This window comes from Mastomys coucha, unplaced genomic scaffold (genome assembly GCF_008632895.1).
Source record: "Mastomys coucha isolate ucsf_1 unplaced genomic scaffold, UCSF_Mcou_1 pScaffold1, whole genome shotgun sequence".
In the NCBI taxonomy this organism is placed as follows: domain Eukaryota; kingdom Metazoa; phylum Chordata; class Mammalia; order Rodentia; family Muridae; genus Mastomys; species Mastomys coucha.
Genome location: NW_022196891.1, coordinates 28359105 through 28380594, shown reverse-complemented (window position 1 = coordinate 28380594; position 21490 = coordinate 28359105). Strand labels below are relative to the sequence as shown.

Sequence of the window (21490 nt, the reverse complement as noted above, 5' to 3'; positions counted from 1 at the left end):
TTGTTCACCACTGAGGGTTGAACCCAGGACCTGGACATGCTAGGCAACTGTGCTACCTGTGCACTGGATCCCCTGCCTATCAGCAGGCAGTTTCCCCAACATGGATCAGTGAACATGTATAGAGGCTGGGTGCTAGCTAGGTAGTGGTGGCGCACGCCTTTAATCCCAGCACTTGGGAGGCTGAGGCAGGTGGATTTCTGAGTTCGAGGCCAACCTGGTCTACAGAGTGAGTTCTGGGAGCCAGGGCTACACAGAGAAACCCTGTCTCGAAAAACAAACAAACAAAAAGAATACAAAGTTTGCCAGGTGTGATGGTGCACACCTTTCATCTCAGGACTCAGGAAGCAACCTCAAGGCCAGCCTACACGTTTGAGAGTTGCAGTATAGCCAGAGCTACACAGAGAAACCCTGTCTTGAAAAAAAAAAATAACGAAACCAAAAACAAAAACCAAGAGCAGATTACAAAGTTTGAGAGGCATGTTGGTACATACCTTTTAATCCAAATACTCCGGAAGCAGAGGCAGGTGGATCTTGGTGAGTTCAAGGCCAGCCTGGGGTACATAGCGACTTCCAGGACAACAGGGCCTACGTAGAGATTCTGTCTTAAAACAAAACAAAAAAACCTTATATAATTTCCACAGAAGATACAATTACAGTGTTACAGCAAATACTTGGCTATTTTGGCAAGCAAGTAAGAGAAAACGTTGGTGGGAGAGGGGCAGGTACCCAAATAGCTAGTCTCAGTTCAGTCCCAAAGAGGGATCATACGCCATGTTCTCAGTCTAAGCAACAGCACAGCACAGAAAGGACTATGGCTCTTTACCCTTGGGAAGGGCACGTTTCCTTCTCAAGTGATTCTGGCTTCAGTAGCTGGTCTGGTACTGTGTCTGTTACAAGACGGCTTAGTGTAGTTCCAGTACTTGACACCGTGTCCTGTAAGCATAAAAAGCACTAACTTTCCTTACACATCTGGTTGTTCAGCTGCAATTGCTCTTCTCACTTTACACCTTTGCAGATGAGAAAAACTGCAGACAAGAGATCACATACCCAATCCCTCTACATCAATCAAAAACGTAGTCAACCTATTGTCCCTTGATGTTCCTAGGCACCGACTTCTGTTACGTTTCTTTTTCAACAGAGGTGGAGTCAGTGATGGGCTAAGGTACCGGCTACACAACGGTCAGTGTATTTGCTTTGACTATTCCAAGAAGCACACAGAGCACACATCTGGGTTACAAAAGCCCTTTTATAAAGCCATTTTTAAACAAAACAAACCAAAAGGTTTACAAAAGAAAAGAAAAAGATACAGAAAAAGAATAACTTGCTTCATATGTCCCCAAGAAAAAGAAAAAAATAAAGGGGACAACACCAACATGCTCAACAATAAGGGGTTCTTTTCCTTATTCCTTAATACAAAATACAAGCAAAGGATACACATACTTAAAACAAAGTTCAGGAGCAGACAGCAGTCCTGGAAATCCTTCAATCGGAGCAAGGCAGGAGTTTGTTGTTGCTGTTGTTTATGCAAATGTGTACAGACCAGGATATGTAAATGTATGAAATGAAGTATCACATCAGACCATCACATGAGTCTACCAATGTTGCATCTATAATTCATGAACATTGTCAACAAAACCAAGTTCCTACCAATGTATGCTGTATCTATAATTCATGAACATGGCCAACAAAACCATGTTCACTTCGACTCGGTTTCATTTAAATTAAAGAAAAAATAAAACCCTTTAAATAAAGTGGTTACATTCAAACTTTAGCTTCCTTAGTACCATGCTGCAGATCTCAGCACTGCTAAGGTATTGCAAGAATGCCCAACCCTCTGTTGTCTAACCATGTATCAAGCTACACTGCAGTATGATGAAAAGGATACCAGGCTCTCAGCCATGGCCCAACCAAGACAATTAGGCTAGCTTTCTGACCCTTCCTGCTCAGAACATGAGAGATTAAAGAACAAAATTGAAGAAGACTAGGAGTTTTTAGAACTGGCAAATTAAGTCTAAGAGATGAATGAAAGCAAACTGATGGTGGTGGCTGAGCAACCTGGCAAAGTCAACCTTGCAGGAATGAAGCATGTAAGGTTTGCTGCAATATGTTCATGGTACACGGACTATGTAGAGCTCTTATTTACAAATCTTGTAACAAATTCTTCCAGAGGAAAAGGGAAAAAATTCACTAACTTCCAGAAGACAAAGGTTTAACTGCCAGACATTTACAAACACACACTCACACATACCCACATCACACTTCAGGGTTTTATACATGTTATTTTTAGGGCATAACTGAGTACTATACTCCCCAACCCTCCATAAAAAGCAAAAGGCAAAAATAACAAAAAAGCCCAAACAAACCAAACCAAATAAAACCTCCAAAACTGAAAAAAACCCAACACCCCCAAAATCAATTTACCCTCCCCCGTGATCTAGAAAACCCCCCCTCTCCCAATATACAAAGTGTCCACCCAACTGTGATGCTCTACAGCCACAGAGCATGCTCAGATGCCACCAGTTCCTTCTTCATTGGCATGGCAACAGGTAGGCATATGGGAACCTCCTAGTGGTTAGTACAATCATACCACTGTGAATTAGGCTTTGAACAAAAGTATCATCTATGGATCTGATTTTCAGAATCATGTATCTTCTAAGACAAAGGGAAAAGGAGGTTCAAATAGCAACATGGCTACTGACAGCTTGACATCGCAATACTAAAAAACAAAAACAAACAAAAAAAAAACAAAAACAAAAAAAGAAAACCTTCCCGATCTTCAGCAGTTTCCTCCGGAGAGAAAATGACAATATTCTACCCTCAAGAGCAACCAGTGGCTTTAAGTTTCCCTCCCCTTTGGCAAGAAGCATGTACTGCTTGTTGCGTCCACACACCGTGAGGTGCCTAGGCCGCATTTCTTCCTGCCCAGTCACAGGTGGGCATGTTTCTAGTGTGGCTTCTGGTGCTGCTGGTAAAGAGGGCTGTCCAAACAGGCACGGATTCACAGCAGCAACACAGCTTTGTGTCTTCTAGTCAAGTCTGCTGTGGCAGGGGCCCCTAAACCTGAGTTTTGTTTACACAATTTCCCTCTCTAACCTGCCACCTACATGTTTGTGGACATAAAAAGAAAAGCCCATTTTAAAAAGTGTCACCTGTCGTGGTGGCCTTAATCCCAGCAGTGTGAGTGAGGGGTAGGGGAAAAAAGACTCCCAGACAGACCACAAAGTGAAACCAGGCCTCAAAAAAAGGTCAAGATCAGCTGACTCTATTCATCAAAAGCTCTTCATGATTATAACCTCAAATTCCACTGATTTTTATGTGGAAGAAAATACTATCTGAACTAGTACCGTATATAAGCGTTGAAGACGGGGGGCGGGGAGGATCAGTTATTTTGAAAACAAAACTAAACAAAACATGAGTTTAAGATCAGTCACGTAACAATTTTGAGGCCAGCCTGGGGTACACAAAATACTGGGGTGTTGGTAAGGTGTTTGTGGGGATTCTTTCACTAGCCTAAAAAAAGAAACATTTATCCTACCATTAGTTTTCCTTTGTAAGGTTAATATGAAGAGGGAGGTACTGAAAGCAGTTAAGGGCTTCAGCAGATATTTAGAATATACCCTTTGGGTCCTCTCTCCTAAACCCCATCAGTGGTGGCTCCCATTTCTGCCAGGGGAGACAAAGGCTTTAACCAACGCCTGGAGAACTAGAATGTAGTGTTAGCTGAACTGCTGCATCCATTAAGGAGGTAAACCTAGCTGAGCTTTGCTAACAAGCACCTTCAAATGGACATCCCATTCCTGAGCACTGCAAATTAAGACAGTGAATACATTGCCACTTCACTATAGGCACACTAGAAAGAAAGGAGGACAGAGAGTTAGCCATGGAGGTGCCAAGGGCCAGTCACTATGAACATACCCTCGTGTCATTATTATACCTAACTGCTGAGCACCTGTTTCCAGTTGAGTCACATTAAATGTCTTCCTGTTTGCATGCATGATTTGAAGGGAAGACCAGAATGCTATAAATCACTAAAAAGAGTGAAAACAAAGGTCACTTAGAGCTCGTGTGCTCACTTGAGACACCATTAACCCAACCGACCTGTAATTAGAAAATATATCTTCAATCTAGTGAGTTGGTTTTAAAAGGGATTCTAAACAAGTCCAATCAGACACACCTTTTATACAAGTAACCTAAAAGATATTATTTCTCAATTATAGGTAGATGAAATCAAGAGAAGTTAGTGCAGATTATTAAAGAGATTGTTAAAAAAAAATTGAGGCTTAAGTTGAAAGAGACCCTACCCACAAATTCTCATGAAACATAACCTAAGAAAAGCCCAATGTCACTAGGAATGTAAGACTGAGTTATAAACCCCTAAAAGGGAGAGATGCCTGGTGGAAATGGAGAGTCTCTTCTTTAAGGACGGGTTCCTGAGCAAGCCCACCACAGCAAATAGAATAATCAGTAAAACCCACTACACAGCTCACAACTATATATCCATCATAGAATACAATAATTCAACTGCTTATGTTCAAGTTCCTATTTTGGCCATGTTAAACTCATTTATTATTAGCAGTGCAGGGTTGAAATAACTCTCTGCCACTAGGTGCTTTATTTACTCATTTATTTATTTTAAAGCAGATCTAAGAATGTTCTTTAAAGTGTCTTAAAAACCAGAGTAAAAATATTTCTTAAATAACCCTTTGTCCTACGAACACCTATAAGAAAATGACATTGTCCGAGACAAATATGTCACTTAAAAAACACAAAAGCAGAATACTGAGGAAGCAAATTTAGCTTAAGTGCAGAAAAATATACAGAAATTACTTCACTAAATCTTTAATTTAATTTAGTAGCATAATAGGACCCCTAATCTTTGAGTCTATTGGCAAATGGGACCTGAATGTGGAGGATCAAACCTGTTCTTGATGCTTTGCTAGGGTATCTAGACTATTATCAATGGCACATAGGCACCCTAAAATACAGTTCGCTCATCCCATTGAGACTCAGGCTCTTGCTTTAAAGAAGCATAAATAAGAAAGGAGGGTCAGACCAACTAAGAAGCAAACAGCTCCACAGTATGGAAGCAGCAGGAAGAGGTTGTGAGATTATGCAATTATCATGTGACTACGAAGGAAAGATTTAAATACCAAAAGGAAACAAGTGTTTCTATTCCCAAATAGAAATGGCATGGTTTTTGGGCCCTCATTTCAACTATTTGTATTCATAAAGGATAAATTTCAATCTTTTGTATCTGAGTTTCACACTAACTCAAATTTTTATTTGCTTAAAACTTTAACATTGTCAGCCTGTGAAGAAATGCACTGAGGGGGTAGATTCATCATCGAAATTCAAAGAAATCTTTTTTTAATTTTGGATCACTGGTAAAACTTTACCCCAAAACAGGATGTATTTTAAAAACTTGAATCAATGAAAACATGAATGAAATATGAAATTAAGACTGATTCTGGCCCACTTAAAAAAAAAAAAGACCTTATTAAGACAAAAGAACCACTGGCTCTGAATATCTTTGAAAATAACAAATATACCAAGTTCCAGGAACACCATTCCCTCCACACCCAAAGAAATATCGTGTACTGAGTTAAGAATCCAGAATTCATGTTTACCTCAACTGCCTCCCTAGTACAAATTTAGAGTCATGATTCTTTTTGAGATTTACAGTTTAGACATATAAACTCTGTAAGTGACAACTGGTCTGTCAAAAGTACAGGAAAAGAAAGAACAATTATTTAATTAAAACCTTCCTAGTTTTGTTTTTGATTACTGTTCAAGTTGCTGTTTCTCTAGCAAGAAGCAGTTTCCATAGCGTCCACCTCAAATCTTATTGCTTTGCAGCCATGACATTCCTTCCCTCCATTAAAAACACAAAGATGAAACAGTCAATCCAGTGATTAATTGACATGGCTTTTGTGGGGGGAGGGGATTGGCAAAGAAAAGACTGAGATAAAATGGCAACTTAAACACGTCAGCATACAACGGTTTTGAGAGAGAAAGAGATAGATGATAAAGAGAAAAACATTATTCTAGACAAATGAAACAGCACTGAAAGCCCATGAGTCAAGCCACAGCCCAAACCGTGTCCTATGGAGGTTTCCTTTTTTGTTTTTAATAAAACCTCTCCCCAAATATCACTTTTAATCTTCCCCAGATGCAGCTTCCTCCTCAGACCCTTCATCTCCAGACTTCTCGAGAGGGGGGCTTGCAGACGTCTTCTTTTCTGGAGGGCTTTCTGCTTCCTCGTCCTCTTCTTTGGGAGAAGGAGTTTTTTCCTTTGATGTCTTTGAAGCTGTGGGGCGACCCACTTTCCCTTTACCTTTCACCGGACTTGGCGTCACTGAAATATGGAAAGTAACAATTTGGGGAACAGAAAAAAATGCCTTAAAAAAAAAAATCAGTTAACAAAAACAAAAGACTTCAAGTAAAAAAATTAATCCCATCTCAATAAAAAGGAAACACAAGAAAAGGCGCATTACTCCTAGTGAGGGTTAGGCAGCATCCTGAGCAGAAACCAGAGCTATCAAACAGGTTTTGACTCTCTAAAGTATGGAGGGTAAGTCAAACTTTACAACAAGAATAAAACTCTAAGCAAATCTAGACTTCTGATTTAACAAACTAGCTCCACCATGAAAACACCTGGCAAAAGCTCTGAAGACCCAGGAGGTCAATTTCTACTCTTAAGGGTGGGTTAATTTCTGCTATCAGTGTCAGTGTATCCTGACAGAACAGAGATCCTTCCCCAGCTGCTAGGACTGATTACTGACCCCAGAGCAGCCCACGCTCCCTGAATAGAGTAAGGAACACTGCTGCCTGAAATGAAGAGGTCATTCCTACATACAGTCCAAGCCCACAGATTCTTTTCATTTAAAAAAAAAACAAAACTTTTCATTTTATATACAATGGTGTTTGCCTGCATTCATGTTTGTGTGAAGGTGTCAGGTCACAGAACTGGAATCACAGACAATTGTGAGCAGCCATGTGGGTGCTGGGAATTGAACCCAAGTCTACTGGAAGAGCAGCCAATGCTCTTACCCACTGAGCTATCCTTTCAGCCCACTCTCTTTGTTTTTTTTTTTCTAAGACTATCATTTTTAATTATATGTGTATGTACGTGCCTGTGTATGCACGCAGGTGACTAAGTCAACTGGAGTCATAGCTAGCTGTTAGTCACCCAATGTAGCTGTGGACCTGAACTTGGGTTCTCTAGAAGCAGTTATGAGCTCTTACTCACTGAGCCATGTCTCCAGTCCTCAGTCTTGAAGGGAACAAAGGCACATGTGTAAGACAGAACCCCTTTGGATTTCTTTTGTTTCTATGAGCTACAGTGCCAATGCTGAGTTAACAGTTTAGTTCTTGAAAAATGCGGTTTTCCCTCACAGGTCTCACCTGTAGCCTTTAGTCTGGGTTTGGGCATTTTCTTTTCTTTTCTCTCAGGTTTGGACTTCTTAACCATCTTTTTGTTTTTCTTTTTTGAACTGCCATAATCACTATCATCGTCGTCTTCCATTAGGAAATCTTCGTCGCTGCCAGAATCTTCTGAGAGGAAAGAAGAATTTCAACGTCCAACTTACATGTACACATCCTTCCAAGTGAACAAAGGGAAAGAGTGCTGAGAATGGTGGGGGCGGGGCTTGGGAGCTAAGCACTACTGAGTAAGGAGGCATAAAAGAGTTGCCCTGCCCACTGTAGAATGGGTACAGTATGGACCTTACATATGCTACATGACTGACTTGTTCTAAATATTTTTTAAATTTTAAACTTACGAACAACTCTTTTGAAGAACTTTTTGAAAATAGAATTGTATAAGACACAAGTTCTGGTCCCAACATCCAAGAGGCTTAAGTCAGAAGATGGCAAATTTGAAGCCAGCTCTAGCCATAGAGCGAGATCAAACAAGGTTGGGGATGAACAGCTCAGAGGTACAGCACTTGCCTATCCATACTCACTCTGTAGGACCCTATGATTTTGGACCCTATTACTAAAAGATACAAGCCTGGAACCCTCAAGTACCAAGTAACTCTTGGTAGCTGTATCACTCTCATGTATACTGTTGAAATTAACCTGAACTGATAGGTAGTTTTTAAATACCAACTGTGAATAATGAAACAAGAACACTCTATATAAAGTAGGACTTCATATAATCTGAACAATCAGTGTGTGTGTGTGTGTGTGTGTGTGTGTGTTTGGGGTGGGGGTGGGGAATCTAAACTGTAACATTTTGGCAATTAGAAGTGATCTATAACCTTCTGCCAGGCTAAGATGCAAATTGTAAACACAGTGCCCATTATTAACAGTATAATATTCACTCGGTGTCTAAACACAGGATAGAAACTATGATAAATGATGGACAGTCATAAAATTCTGATTATTTTTAAAAAAAGATATCAAATGTACAGTCATCTTTTGTAAATTCAGGATTGGATAGATCTATTGTTAAATGCTAAATCTTAGAAAAAATGTTTTTATTTTCCAATTATATAAATATATATGCACACGAGATTCTCTGGAAGAGAAGAAGCTGAGCCATCTCCCTATCCCCACAGTTTTATCTTTTTCGTTTCATTTTGTTTCAAGATAGGCATGTGCCACTACAGACGCACAGTTTTATCTTTTAACAAGTAGCATCTACTTAATGTAAGGAACTGGATACATACATTTACCTAGAAAATACCAAACCAAAGCCATAAACTACAACTGCAAAGAAGGATCAGGACTGGAGCTGCAGCTCCACTGACACAATCTTGCCTAGCATGCACAAAGCCTTGGGTTAGAACCCCATGTCTCCATAAAACCAGGAGTGGTGGTACAAGGTGTGTCAGTACAGCTCCAGGCTGCCCTCAGCTCCACATGGGTTATAAGAGAGCCCACCTAAAGCAACAAGCAAAGGACAGTAGGCAACTTCACATACTCTCCTGGAATGGCGCCTCGTCATCTTCTTCTGGCTCTTCCTCACTGCCAACATCTTCCAAGAGCATCTCTCTCTGCTTAGAAGCTGCTTTAGATGCTGCCTGTCGTTGCTGGCGTACATTTTTATGATCATCTTTTTCATCTTCACTGTCCTCTGTAACATAAAAGTTACAGTGATACCATAATCAAAGAATTTTGCATCTGCAGATACAGGATATAACAACAGCTTATTCACTCAAAAGAAATGAAATCTAGCATTAAAAAGTTCCACTTACACGATGAAGAGTTCAACACCTATTTGTAGTTCAGAGATTGATTTAAAAAAAAATCTTGGGCTAGAAAGATGGCTCAGCAGTTAAGAGCACTGACTGCTCTTCCAGAAGTCCTGAGTTTAACTCCCAGCAACCACATGGTGGTTCACAACCATTTGTAATGGGCACCCAATGCCACCTTCTGGGGTGTCTGAGGACAGCGACAGTATGCCCACATACATGAAATAAATAAATCTTAAAGCTGAATTACAAATTAAAAATTATGAATACATTTCCTCTAACACTTTATAATTGTTTAATCCTAAAATTATCAATTACATGTGAATCTATGTTTACAGATTTTAGAAGCTGAAGTAAAAAAATACTTTATAAGACAGCTAAAGATCTGTAGACAAGCTTATAAAAATTACTCTCATATAGTATAATGAATTAATTAATGTTTTATTAATAGTTAGTTTGCTAAATGTAAGGCATGCTAACCTACTAGTTCCAGACTAAACTATTCATTCATTCATTCATTTATTTGTTTGGGTTTTTTCAAGACAGGGTTTTCTGTGTAGCCCTGGTTGTCCTCAAACTCACAGAAGATTCACCTGTCTCTGGAGTCCTGGAATCAAAGATGTGCACCACCATGGCCAGGCAACTAAGCTTCATTTTACCAGTCTCTAATGACCAGCTCTGCCTAAACCTTTAGACTTCCCTACTCTATTAAAGTTTAGCTGCCAGCCGGGCAGTGGTGGCGCACACCTTTAATCCCAGCACTTGGGAGGCAGAGGCAGGTGGATTTCTGAGTTGGAGGCCAGCCTGGTCTACAGAGTGAGTTACAGGAAAGCCAGGGCTACACAGAGAAACCCTGTCTCAAAAAATTAAAAAGGTTTAGCTGTAAGTTTTTCTCCTTAAAAGAACAAAAAACAAACAAATAAAACAAGCAAACAAAGAACAACAACAAAACAGGGTGCTGAAGAGTTGGCTATTCAAGGAAGATTTGTTGCTCTTGAAGAGGACCTAGGTTCAGTTCCTAGCACCCATGTGATGGTTCATAAGCACCTCTCCAGCTCCAGAGCATCAAACACCAAATTCTGGTCTCTGTGGACCCAAGACATGTACAGGTTACAGAAACACACATTCAGGAAGAATACTCATACATATTAAAAATAAAGACATAGTATCCTTTACTTATTCCTTTTTTGAGAAAAACACATACACAACACATTCTGATCAAATCCTATCCTCCACTACTCTGACTCCCTCAACACACACCCCTTCTAATTTCATGGTGTGTGCGTGTGCACATGTGTGTGTTTAAATCAGCCAGTAAGTCAATTAGTGTTGTCAATGTGTAAATGGGTATAAGGCCTTCCACTGGAGCATGGGCAAACTACCAATGGTCACTTTCCAGCAGCTACTGACTGTCAGAGAGTTCCTAAGTCATCATGGATGAGTTTTGTGAGACTCTCCCCTTCATGGTCAATGTTTAACCACTTCTAGTGCCAAAAATCTCATCTAGAGACAATCACAGAATAAAGCTGACTAATGCAGACCATAAATTAAATTGACTTGGGGGAGTTTTTCTTAATACAAGTACAGAGCACCCAAAAACTCAATAAAGGTAAGAAATTCAAATTAGTGTTTGGAAGGCAAATGAATGCCAAAGCACACTACATTATCTTTGAGTACAACTTAAATAATAAGGAAGGCAAACATCTCAGCAGAGAAAATTTAGCTAACAGAATGCTATTTATCTTTGTATTTTGTTCAATAGCAGCCAAGACAAGGGACATCCAGGAAGACAAAGGAGAGGCATAATGGTCAAGATTCAAGTACCAAGAGACAGTGAGGACTACAACCCTCAAGCCTCTAGAATTAACACACCAACACGAGGATGGACCAGGCTTTCCTCAAACTCAGAGATCTAGCTGCTGAGTTACTTTACTTTCAAATATCCATATAATTTATACACAATTTACTGTCAATTATGTGCATGTGAAAACAATTGGTCAAGGAAGCCTGAGATACCTCATTTCCCTAGAGGTAGAGTTACACAAAGTTGTAAGCCACCAGATGTGGGCACTAGAGACATAACTCAGGTCCTCTGCAAAAGCAGCCAGAACGCTAGGCCTTTAATTTTGAGATAAGTTCTCCTTATATAACCTTGGTTGGCTTTCTTTGTACTTTGCAGTAATCTAGAACACTGACATTTTAGGCATATTCCACCATATCTGATTCACATTAATTCTTTTAATTTTTTAATATTTTTTTCCATGTGGTTATTGTTTTTACTTAACTTGTTATAATTTCTTTACTCATATACAAGCTGAGTATCAGCTGGGCATGGTGGCAGACATCTTTAATGTCAGCACTCAAAAAGCAGATAAAGGTAAATTAAAGGCCAGCCTGGTTGAGAGAGAGAGAGAAAGAGAAAGAGAGAGAGAGAGAGAGAGAGAAAGAGAGAGAGAGAGAGAGAGAGAGAGAGAGAGAGAGAGAGAGAGAGAGAGAGAGAGAGAGAGGGTAAGAGCTGATTGCTCTTCCGAAGGTCCTGAGTTCAGATCCCAGCAACCACATGGTGGCTCACAACTACCCATAATGACATCTGATGCCCTCTTCTGGTGTGTCTGAAGACAGCTATAGCTAATTACACTGGAGCGAGAGGGGCTGGAGCAAGTGGGGTCCTGAGTTCAATTTCTAGCAGCCACGCACATGATAGCTCACAGCCATCTGTACAGCTACAGTGTACTCATACACATAAAATAAAAAAAATAAAAATGTGCATTGTTTTGTCTGTATGTATGTCCATGTGAGGGTGTTGAGTCCTCTGGAATTGGAGTTATGGACAGTAGTGAGCCAACATGTGGGCATTGGAAATTGAATTTGGGTTCCCTGGAAAAGCAGCCAGTGCTCTTAACACACTGAGCCATTTCTCTGACCCTCCCACCCCCAAATAAAAAGGTTTTAAACTCAATTTTGCATAAAAATAACCCGTAGATACTTATTACCTTTGTAAAAATAGTAATGTTGCTGGGCAGTGGTGGCGCACGCCTTTAATTCCAGCACTTGGGAGGCAGAGGAAGGTGAATTTCTGATTTCGAGGCCAATCTGGTCTATAGAGTGAGTTCAAGGACAGCCAGGGCTACACAGAGAAACCCTGTCTCAACAAACAAAAAACAACAACAAAAAAAAGTTTTTATAATCCCAGTATTTGAAAGAATCTGACATATAAAACTGCTCGTTAATGATTTCCTTGTGGAGAAAATCTCTTTTGTGTATTGTATGGACGCAACACCTGTCAATTAAAGCTGATTGGCCTGTAGCTGAGGCAGAAAATAGAAGGTGGGACATCTGACAGGAGAAGAACTGTAGGATAGAGTCAGGTGTGGGAGGATTGGCCTCCAGAAAACCCTAAGGAGCAGAAGCTTGGGAACCTCAGGAAAGGTAGCCTGCCACATGGTAGAACTTAAGATTAGAATGGGTTATGAATTTATGAGCTAGGCAAAAAATAAGCCAAAGCTTATGGCCAAGGTGTTTGTAAATACATTTTGAATCTCAGAGTTGTTATTCTGGGAGCTTAGGACCAGGAGGAAAACAGCTCATTACAATTCCTGCTTCAATAAATATGGTTTACCTGCTGAGTGAGAATCATCCTTTTTGGTCTTCACATCTTTTTCTTCCGAGTCTTCACTATAAGGCAAAGGAAAAAGAAAATCAAAAGGTCAAAGGTTGAATGATCACTGCACAGCGGCTACACTTGTATTCCCAGCGTAAGGATGCTCTGACAGGAAGACTGACACTAGCTTGGGCTACAGTGTTTTAGGCCAGCCTGTACTAAAAATAGGAGTCTACACTGGGTATAGTGGTGTATGCCTTTAATCTCAGCCCTTAGGAGACAGATTTCTGTGCATTCAATGATGGCCTAGTATAGAAATAAGACTTTGACTTTTTTAAGACTTGGACTGGCACGATGGCTCAGCAGATAAGCACTGACTGCTCTTCCAAAGGTCCTGAGTTCAAATCCCAGTAACCACATGGTGGCTCACAACCACTGGTAATGAGATCTGACTCCCCTCTTCTGATGCGTTTGAAGACAGCTACAGTGTACTTATGTGTAATAATAAAGAAATCTTTGGGCTTGAGCGAGCGGAGGTCCTAAAATCAATTCCCAACATCCACATGAAGGCTCACAACTACAGTGTACTCATATACATTAAAAAAAAAAAAAAAAAAAAAAAAGGTTAAGACCTTGTTTTGAGGGGGAAAAATGCAATCAGATTTCTGATACCAGAACAATGAAAAGTACCCTTTCACATAACAAATGCTCAAACAGGTGCTGAGGAATGGAGCTGCTTCCGTATTATTGTACTTTACAGGGATGCTAGAATAGGTGTAATTTACTCATCACGGGAAAACAAGCTAAGTCCCCACAATGAAAGAAAGCTTACAAATCTAACTTATGACCAAGTGTATGATTTTCTTGTTATTTCAATGAGCAAAAGTCAAGAAAATGCTTTATTTTTAAGTAGAAATGAATAGAAAACAAAACATTGTTTTGTAGGTTTAAGATCAACCTAAAGGCTAGCCTGAGCTCCTGACCAAAAACTAACCAACCAAACAACAAGACAAAGAAAACACTCAGGCCAGATATAATAATGACAAACTGTGAATGTTTCATATTTAGAAGAAACATAAATGAATACAGTAATTATTTCTAAGTTGGGCTATTAAAAACTGATTTAAGAGTAGGGGGATGGTACCAGAGGCAGGCAGATCTCCGTTATTTCAAGGCCAGACTGGTCTACAGAGTGAGTTCCAGGATAGCCAAGGCTACACAGAGAAATCCTATCTCAAAAAAACAAAAACAAGGCAAAAAAAATATGAAACCCTATCTCGAAAAACAAAACAAAAAACTGAGTAAAAGCAATTTACTCTGAACTTGAGAAGATTTGTCTCCCAGTGGCACATTATTCTCTTAAATCATATTTCTGAAATTCTCCACTAAAAACATTAGAAGTTAGGTATATAAAAAAAACAAAAACTATTCAGTAATGGATATTCAGTGATTTTAATACTTGAAGATTTTTCATTTCATTTTAAAATTAATATTTCACGTGTGTGTGTTTTGCCTGCATGTGTCTACATACCAAATGTGTGCCTAGTGCCCTTGGAGACAAGAAGATGGCATCAGATCCCCTCAATCTAAGACTGTAGGCAGTTATGAGTTGTTTTGTGGATGCTGAAAATAGATCTTGGGTCCTCTAGAACAACCACCAGTACCATCGAGCCATCATTTCTCCAGCCTCCAAGATTTTGACAATGCTCAAGAAATATTATTTCCTCTCCTTGAACTGCTTATCTGTATGTGAGAGGGGCAGCTGGGAGTGCTATAGCCTAACAGTAAAAAGTGCAGTTTGAGTGGCCCCAGGTATAGTCTCAAAGTCTGCTGTTCTAATTCCTTGGTAACCCCCTGCTTCAATTAACAAACTCTCAACCTTATAGATGAATTATAAGAACTAAATGACATAAAGCACAATACAACCTGACACTAATATTCCTCTATCCCACCCACATTTTAAAGTAATACACTATGAAAAGTGTTTGTGCACATTGAAAACCAAGAGAATTTAATCATCCTGCTCTCAATGTAGCTATTTTACAGTTAAACTGCAATTCATGCAATTTTACATTTGTAAAAGTAAGGGAACAGGTTTGGAGCACATGTAAGGACCAGGCTCCATTGTAAACACTACAGTAAGAAGAGAAAAAAAAAAAATTAGGGAAAGGCAATTGTCAAAAATGATTACTTAAACAAGACTTGTTTTAAGAGTACAATTCAATAGGATACACAAAGCTTAGAACTGCATACTCTTTAGTTATGATTCTGCTATTGATCTAACTGAAGAGGACAACAATGAAATGTCAATACCAACCTTAGATATCAAATCAGAACTTAAAACTTTCTTTTGGCTCATGCTCTTAAGTTCCAGCAAAAAGCATTCTTGGACCTCACTGCTGGTCAATAGCTGAGACCAAACTGCATCTGGGGAAGAGGCTGACCTCCACACCCGAAGTACAACCTCCATAAGGTGAGACAGACTGCACACAGAAGCCTCACCCGTTTGGAGCTCATAGACTGTCTTTACTTCAGACAATTTAAGTAGGAAGATACCAATAATGATGCCTCCTACCTGTCTTCTTGTGAATTTTTTCCAGATCGCCTCTTATTTTTAGCCTCTCGGGGAGACGACCGAATCTTCTTAGCAGGAGGGCCTGAATCTCTTCCATAATCTTCATCTAAACAAGAAAAAAACTTCAAATTCAGTTCATTGTGTTTACATGCTGAAATGACATATTACTACTCATACTTTTTAAATAAACAGGAACAGTTCTCCCCAGTTTCTCTAATAAAGGGGCAGAGGGATGTGGAGATGGTTCAGTTGTTAAAGAGTACATATGCTGTTTTTCCAGAAGACCTAGGCCTGACCCACTCAGTGGCTCTCAACACTAGTTCGAGAGGATCTGATGTCCTCTCTTCTGGCCTCTGCAGGCATCAGACATACACAAAGGCAAAACACACACAAAAAAGTATTTTAAAAAATTGGGGCTAGGAGCATTTATTACCTAACACACAGAAGGCTGAGTTCTATTTCCATTACCATAAAAATTGATAATTTAAAAAGGGAAAAGCAAGATGGATCAGCAGATTAATGGCACTTGACTGTGCAAGCCTAAAACCTGATTTAGGTACCTAGAAGCCAAGGTAGAAGAACTCATTCCCAAGTTTTCCTGTCTTCAACATGTGTCCACTCTTATGCATCACAAACAAGCAACACACAACTAAAAATAAATAAAATTCACATCCCCAGTCTCACCTATTTTAATTCCATTTCACATAGTGTCTAGTCTTTATATAAAACCCCTCACACATCCACACCATAGCTGCTTTTTTGTAACACTCCCATTTAGTTCAGGATTTCTCCATGTTTTAACAACTTCATACTCACTTGAATGGTTTGATCATAATCATCTTAGAAAGTAAAAACCTAAACTTCCACCATCTTTCCCCCAGGGTTTCTCTCTGTGTAGCATCGGTCATCCTCGAATTCAGAGAGCTGCCTACTTTTGCCTGGACTGCTGGGATTAAAGGTGTGCCCACAATGCCTGGCTTCAAATTCTACACTTTAACACAATATTCACAATACTGTAGTCAAGTAAATTACTCTAACTGAAGTATTAAATAGATCACGGACTCTGGATGCCTCTATCTTTAGGAAACACCCTATGATTTCAAAAGCCTCCCGAGACCCTCACCACAGCTGCTGGTTACTCTCAAAGCTGTTGCTCCATTTCCACAAATGCTGAGAAATGAGGAGGCTGGCACTTCAGCAATTCTGAAATTGCTGGATTCATTATAAATTCTGTAACAGAATTTAACCATTTTTAGAGGTTAATTCTAACCATTAATAGCAATATTTATTTTAATTATGTGTGTGTGTGGTGTATGTGGTTATGTGTATACGAGCACAGGAAATTAACCTGAACTCAGATCCTCTGCTTCTTAAAAATACTTAAGAAAAGGAAGAGGAGAAAAACAGCCCTAATTGAGATGAGAGCAGTGCCTAAAATTCTACAGCAAGACTCTTAGCCATATTAAAAAAGAATCCAGCCGGGCAGTGGTGGCGCACGCCTTTAACCCCAGCACTTGGGAGGCAGAGGCAGGCGGATTTCTGAGTTCGAGGCTAGCCAGGGCTACACAGAGAAACCATGTCTCAAAAAACCAAACCAAACCAAACCAAAAAAAAAAAAAAAAAAAAAAAAAAAAAAAAAAAAAATCCAAAACACAAATCATAGCAAACACTTCTTTTTATAGGTATGCCTGACAGGCAGGTCCTATGTGTAAGAGACAGAAGACTACTTGTAGGAGTCAGTTCTCAGTTCTCTCCTTCCACTGTGAGTATTCTGGGGAGTAACTTCAGTTGTCAGACTGGGCACCAAGCAGCTTTGCCTGCTGAACCATACATCAGTTCAACCACATTTTTAAAAGATGATGAAAGTCGAGAAGAAAAAGATCAAGCTATACCCCAGCTAGGGGACATTAAGTATCAACTCTACTTCAGTTTCCTTAAGTGTTAAATTAAACCAGATCCCACAACAGCAATGCTCTAAAAAAAAAAAAAAAAAAATAACTTATTAGGGCTGGACATGAATGCCTTTAATCCCAATACTTGGGAGTGCAGAGGCAGGTGGACCTCTGTGAGATCAAGGCTATCCTGGTCTATACAGTGAGTTCCAGGATAGCCAGGGCATAGAGAAACTTTGTCAACCTGCCCCCAACCAAAACCTTATTAAACATAAACATTTAGAACAATTTCTGGTATGTTTCAGAGATAGAATTATGTATCAAGTTTTTTTTTTTTGAGACAGGTTTCTCTGTGTATCCCTGGCTGTCTTGGAATTCACTCTGTAGACCAGGCTGGCCTCGAACTCAGAACTCTACCTGTCTCTGCCTCCTAAATGCTGGGATTAAAGGTGTGTACCACCACTGCCTGGCTATGTATCAAATTTTTAATTCTTCTGTATATCCTGCAAGACTTCTCAAGGGGTACATTATCTTTATAAAGTAAAATTAAGATCACTGGTTGATCTTCCAGATGACCATGTTTTAAATTCCCAGTTTAGCTAGTAGTGGGTATTTTACACACACACACACACACACACACACACACACACACACACACACACACACACACTGCATCAGTTACTGGACATTTAGCCTTTGGATTCTAAAACCAGCTTAAAAAAAAAAAAAGTCAGGCATTTATTTCAATGATTGACAAGAAAAGACTACAGGCCAGGCCCAGTGGAACACACCTGCAACCCAGCCACTGTGAGGTCTGAATTCAAGGACAGCCCAGGTCACACAGCATAGCTTATCTCAAAGGAAAACCAGCAAGCCCATCTTTTGTTTTCTTTGACACACACTACACTCCTGAGTAATTTTAAATGACAGAGACTACTAAAGCATGACATAAAGCATATGAGCAGACAGTCTGTCAGCACAACACGTGTCTTGTAGAAACACACAGAAACAAAACATACCTGCATCATCTGATTCCTGAAACTGCGAGTAATCAACGACCTTCCTATTTCTGCAGAAAGAGACAAATTAAGATTATTAAAAAAAGGAAAAAAGTGCAGCTTCTAAGACACCAGATATACATTTTAGTTTTATAAACAGAATAGTCCTTAGGCCAGGTGTAATAGTGCATGCCTTTAATTCAGTTCTTGGGGAGAGAGGTGGGTAGACCCTGACTCAAAGAACAAAAAACATCCCAGACTTCCTCACCCAGTGACAACTTAAACATTGTTCTTCTCAAGCTTTACCTACCTCCCTGAAACAGAACAGGCAAGTTCACCATGTACATTCATTATACATAGACTATTACATCCACAGGCTAAATTTTTAAGTATTATTTTACCACCCCATTCCCATAGATTATGTAGATATGGCTGTCCTACAACTTGCTTATATAGACCAGGCTGTCCTCTAACTCAAGAGATTTTCTTTCCTCTGCCTCCCCAGTGCTGGGATTAATGGTATGGGCAACAATGCATGGCTGTTATTTTATTCCTACTGTTATATATACAAACATTTATATGTGAAAAAACAAGATTACTGTTAGGCAAAAAACAGCTTTTTAAGGTACAATATAGTTATGTTATTATGCAATCAAATATAACATTAAGCTTTAGAAGAAAAAAATGTTTACTGGTGTAGTCAAAGAATGCTTTAAAATAAAAGAAACATTTTATACATATGTGTATGTTACCTATGTATGCGCAGGGATTCCACGTGTTTTGATACCCATGGAGTGAAGAAGCTCTCAGATCTGGAACTACAAGTGGTCTTAAGTCTGCCTAATAGTGTTTGCCTCTTGTTTTGAGAAAGGATCTCACTACGTAGCAAAAACTGACTTAAACTCAGGATCTCCTGCTGTAATTACTACAACATCCAACCAATGGAATTTTGCCTTCGGTTCGGTCCTATGAAAATTATGAAATCTGGTGATGATTTTGAAGTGTAGAGGAAAATGTGCACAGGTCACATATAGCATTTCATATAAGGAACTTGAAAGAAATGTGTTTGGATGCTTGTTGTATTAGGTCTAAAAAGAACCTTTTTAATGAACTTGGTCTTGTGAAACTGGAAACTGAGAAAATCTACTATGATCAAAATTTAACATTTAAGAGGATTACTTAAGTACAAGGGCATGAGACGTTCTGTTCTATCTATTCCTAGCCAAAACAAACGAAAGTCTAATCAAAATCTTACTAGGGAGCCAGAAATGGTAGCACACACCTGTCATCCCAGCCCCCAAGGTCAGGAGTCAGAGGTAGACTGCATGGGCTACAGAAAGCCCTAGTCTCAAACTTCTATCGTTTAGATGCCAAGTGGAACTAACTCTGCAGTTGAACAATAACTACCAGAAATGTGAGCAAATACAGAATTTCAACACAGCACAAGTGACTAAACTATGAATCAGGGCTCTGCCACAAACTAGTTCATGTCCTTGAGTAAGGGACTTCCCTCATGGACCGTGGCTTTTCAACCGTAAAATTAGGAATACAAACTACTCAAATGTGGGGCTAGGGACAAAGCTCGGTGGTCCATGTGGCTCTTGGACAGTTCCATTCCCAGCAGGTGGCTATCAACTCTTATAAATCTAGCTCTAGAGACTCTTACCCGCTCCTCTGGATTCCACATGCACATACTTATACATAATTAGCAATATTTAGTTTTGAGACAAGGTCTTACTATATAGTCTTGGCTGGCTTGAACTCAGAGACCTGCTTACCTCTGGATTAAAAACATGTACTACTACCCCCAGCAAAAATAAACCTTAAAACAAAGTGACTCAAGATTGTCCCAGGAATGAGTGGTAGGTAAATAATGACTAATAAAAATCAGTTGTTATTACTTCTATCTCCTTTCTTTTATATTAATTTATTTCCAGCTTTATGGCAGTTTCAAGGTTCTCTTTAGGTTAAGAAGAGTAGTCATTTTATTTATTAATCAGAGCTCAGAAGAGGGCAACAGATCCCTGGAAACTGGAGCTATGGACAGTTGTGAGCCATGTAGGTATTGGGAAATGAACCTGAGTCATCTGAAGTGGTCTTAACCAAACAGTATTTTAGAGCCATCAACTGGATTATAGCAATTTCCATCATTTAAGTCAGTGGGAGTTCCATCCAAGCAAGACTAAAAACTGTACTAGAAGAAAATCTCCAACATAAGGAAACACGAATGCCCCAGTTTCTGGGTAGAGGAAACTTTAGGATTATGTTGTTGTGTGTGAAGTCAGCCTTAGCCATCCAGAGAGATTTTGCTTTAAATACAAAGGAAAGAATATACTTTTGGGGCCAAAGTATATATAATTCAGCTGTAGAATGTTTTATTAGTGGCTCCCCACCCCAAATAAAATGGAGGCAGGGAATGCTTGTTTATAATAAACTATCTGGTACCAAACACAGGTAAGGAGGAAGTAATTTAAAAGTGACAGGATTTTTAAGGTGAGGCACAATGGTAAAAATTATAATCTCAAGCACTTGGGAGGTAAAGGCAGGAGGATCAGGTCAGCATCTTCAGCTGCACAGGTGAATTCAGCCTGTGCTACATAAGATGGTGTCTAACACCCCCACCCAAAGCAAGAGAACTTTAATTGTAATTATCAATTTCTTTCTACTAAATTGCAACAGAATGTCAAGGGTTGGTAAAATGGATAAAGGTACATGTCACCAACTCTGATGACCTGAACTCAATCTCTAAGACTAACATGGTGGAAAAGGAGAATGCTTTCCACAGTTGTCTTCCAGCTTTCACATGTACTATGTGACATGTGTATACCGTACCCACACACAGTAATTTAAAAAAACCAAAACCCAAAAATGTTAGGCTCACATACCAGGAATTTCATTTTTGTCTGCTGTAAGAAAAAGTATTCTCTGGAGAATGAAGGTGTACAGTGTCTTAGAATTAGAAATTACTGTGTTTTAAAATTACTTCCCTTGGGGCTGGAAAGATGGCTCAGTGGTTAAAAGCACTACTTCTCTTTCAGAGGTCATGAGTTCAATTCTCAGCAACCACATGGTGGCTCCCAACCATCTTGTAATGGGATCTTATGCCCTCTTCTGATGTGTCTGAAGACAGCTACAGTATACTCATATACATTAAATAAATCTTAAAAAGTATATCACAGGTCAGGTGGTGGTGACCCATGCCTTTAATCCCAGCACTTGGGAGGCAG

At 39.5% G+C, this 21490-nt stretch overlaps 1 protein-coding gene across 2 annotated transcripts in view; it reads right to left on the bottom strand.

The window, feature by feature from the left end:
* Positions 1 to 1228: 1228 nt before the first annotated feature.
* Nucks1 (nuclear casein kinase and cyclin dependent kinase substrate 1) overlaps positions 1229 to 21490 on the bottom strand; it is a 27249-nt gene continuing 6987 nt past the window's right edge. The window contains exons 2-7 of one of the 2 annotated variants that reach the window (XM_031382018.1): positions 18285 to 18334; positions 15374 to 15479; positions 12817 to 12872; positions 8927 to 9079; positions 7405 to 7551; positions 1229 to 6355 (exon numbers count right to left, since the gene is read on the bottom strand). In XM_031382018.1, coding sequence (XP_031237878.1) covers positions 6156 to 6355; positions 7405 to 7551; positions 8927 to 9079; positions 12817 to 12872; positions 15374 to 15479; positions 18285 to 18334 — 712 coding nt within the window. In that variant the 3' untranslated portion in view covers positions 1229 to 6155. Of the gene's footprint in view, positions 6356 to 7404; positions 7555 to 8926; positions 9080 to 12816; positions 12873 to 15373; positions 15480 to 18284; positions 18335 to 21490 lie in introns of both variants that reach the window. The other variant, XM_031382012.1, reaches the window with a different exon arrangement.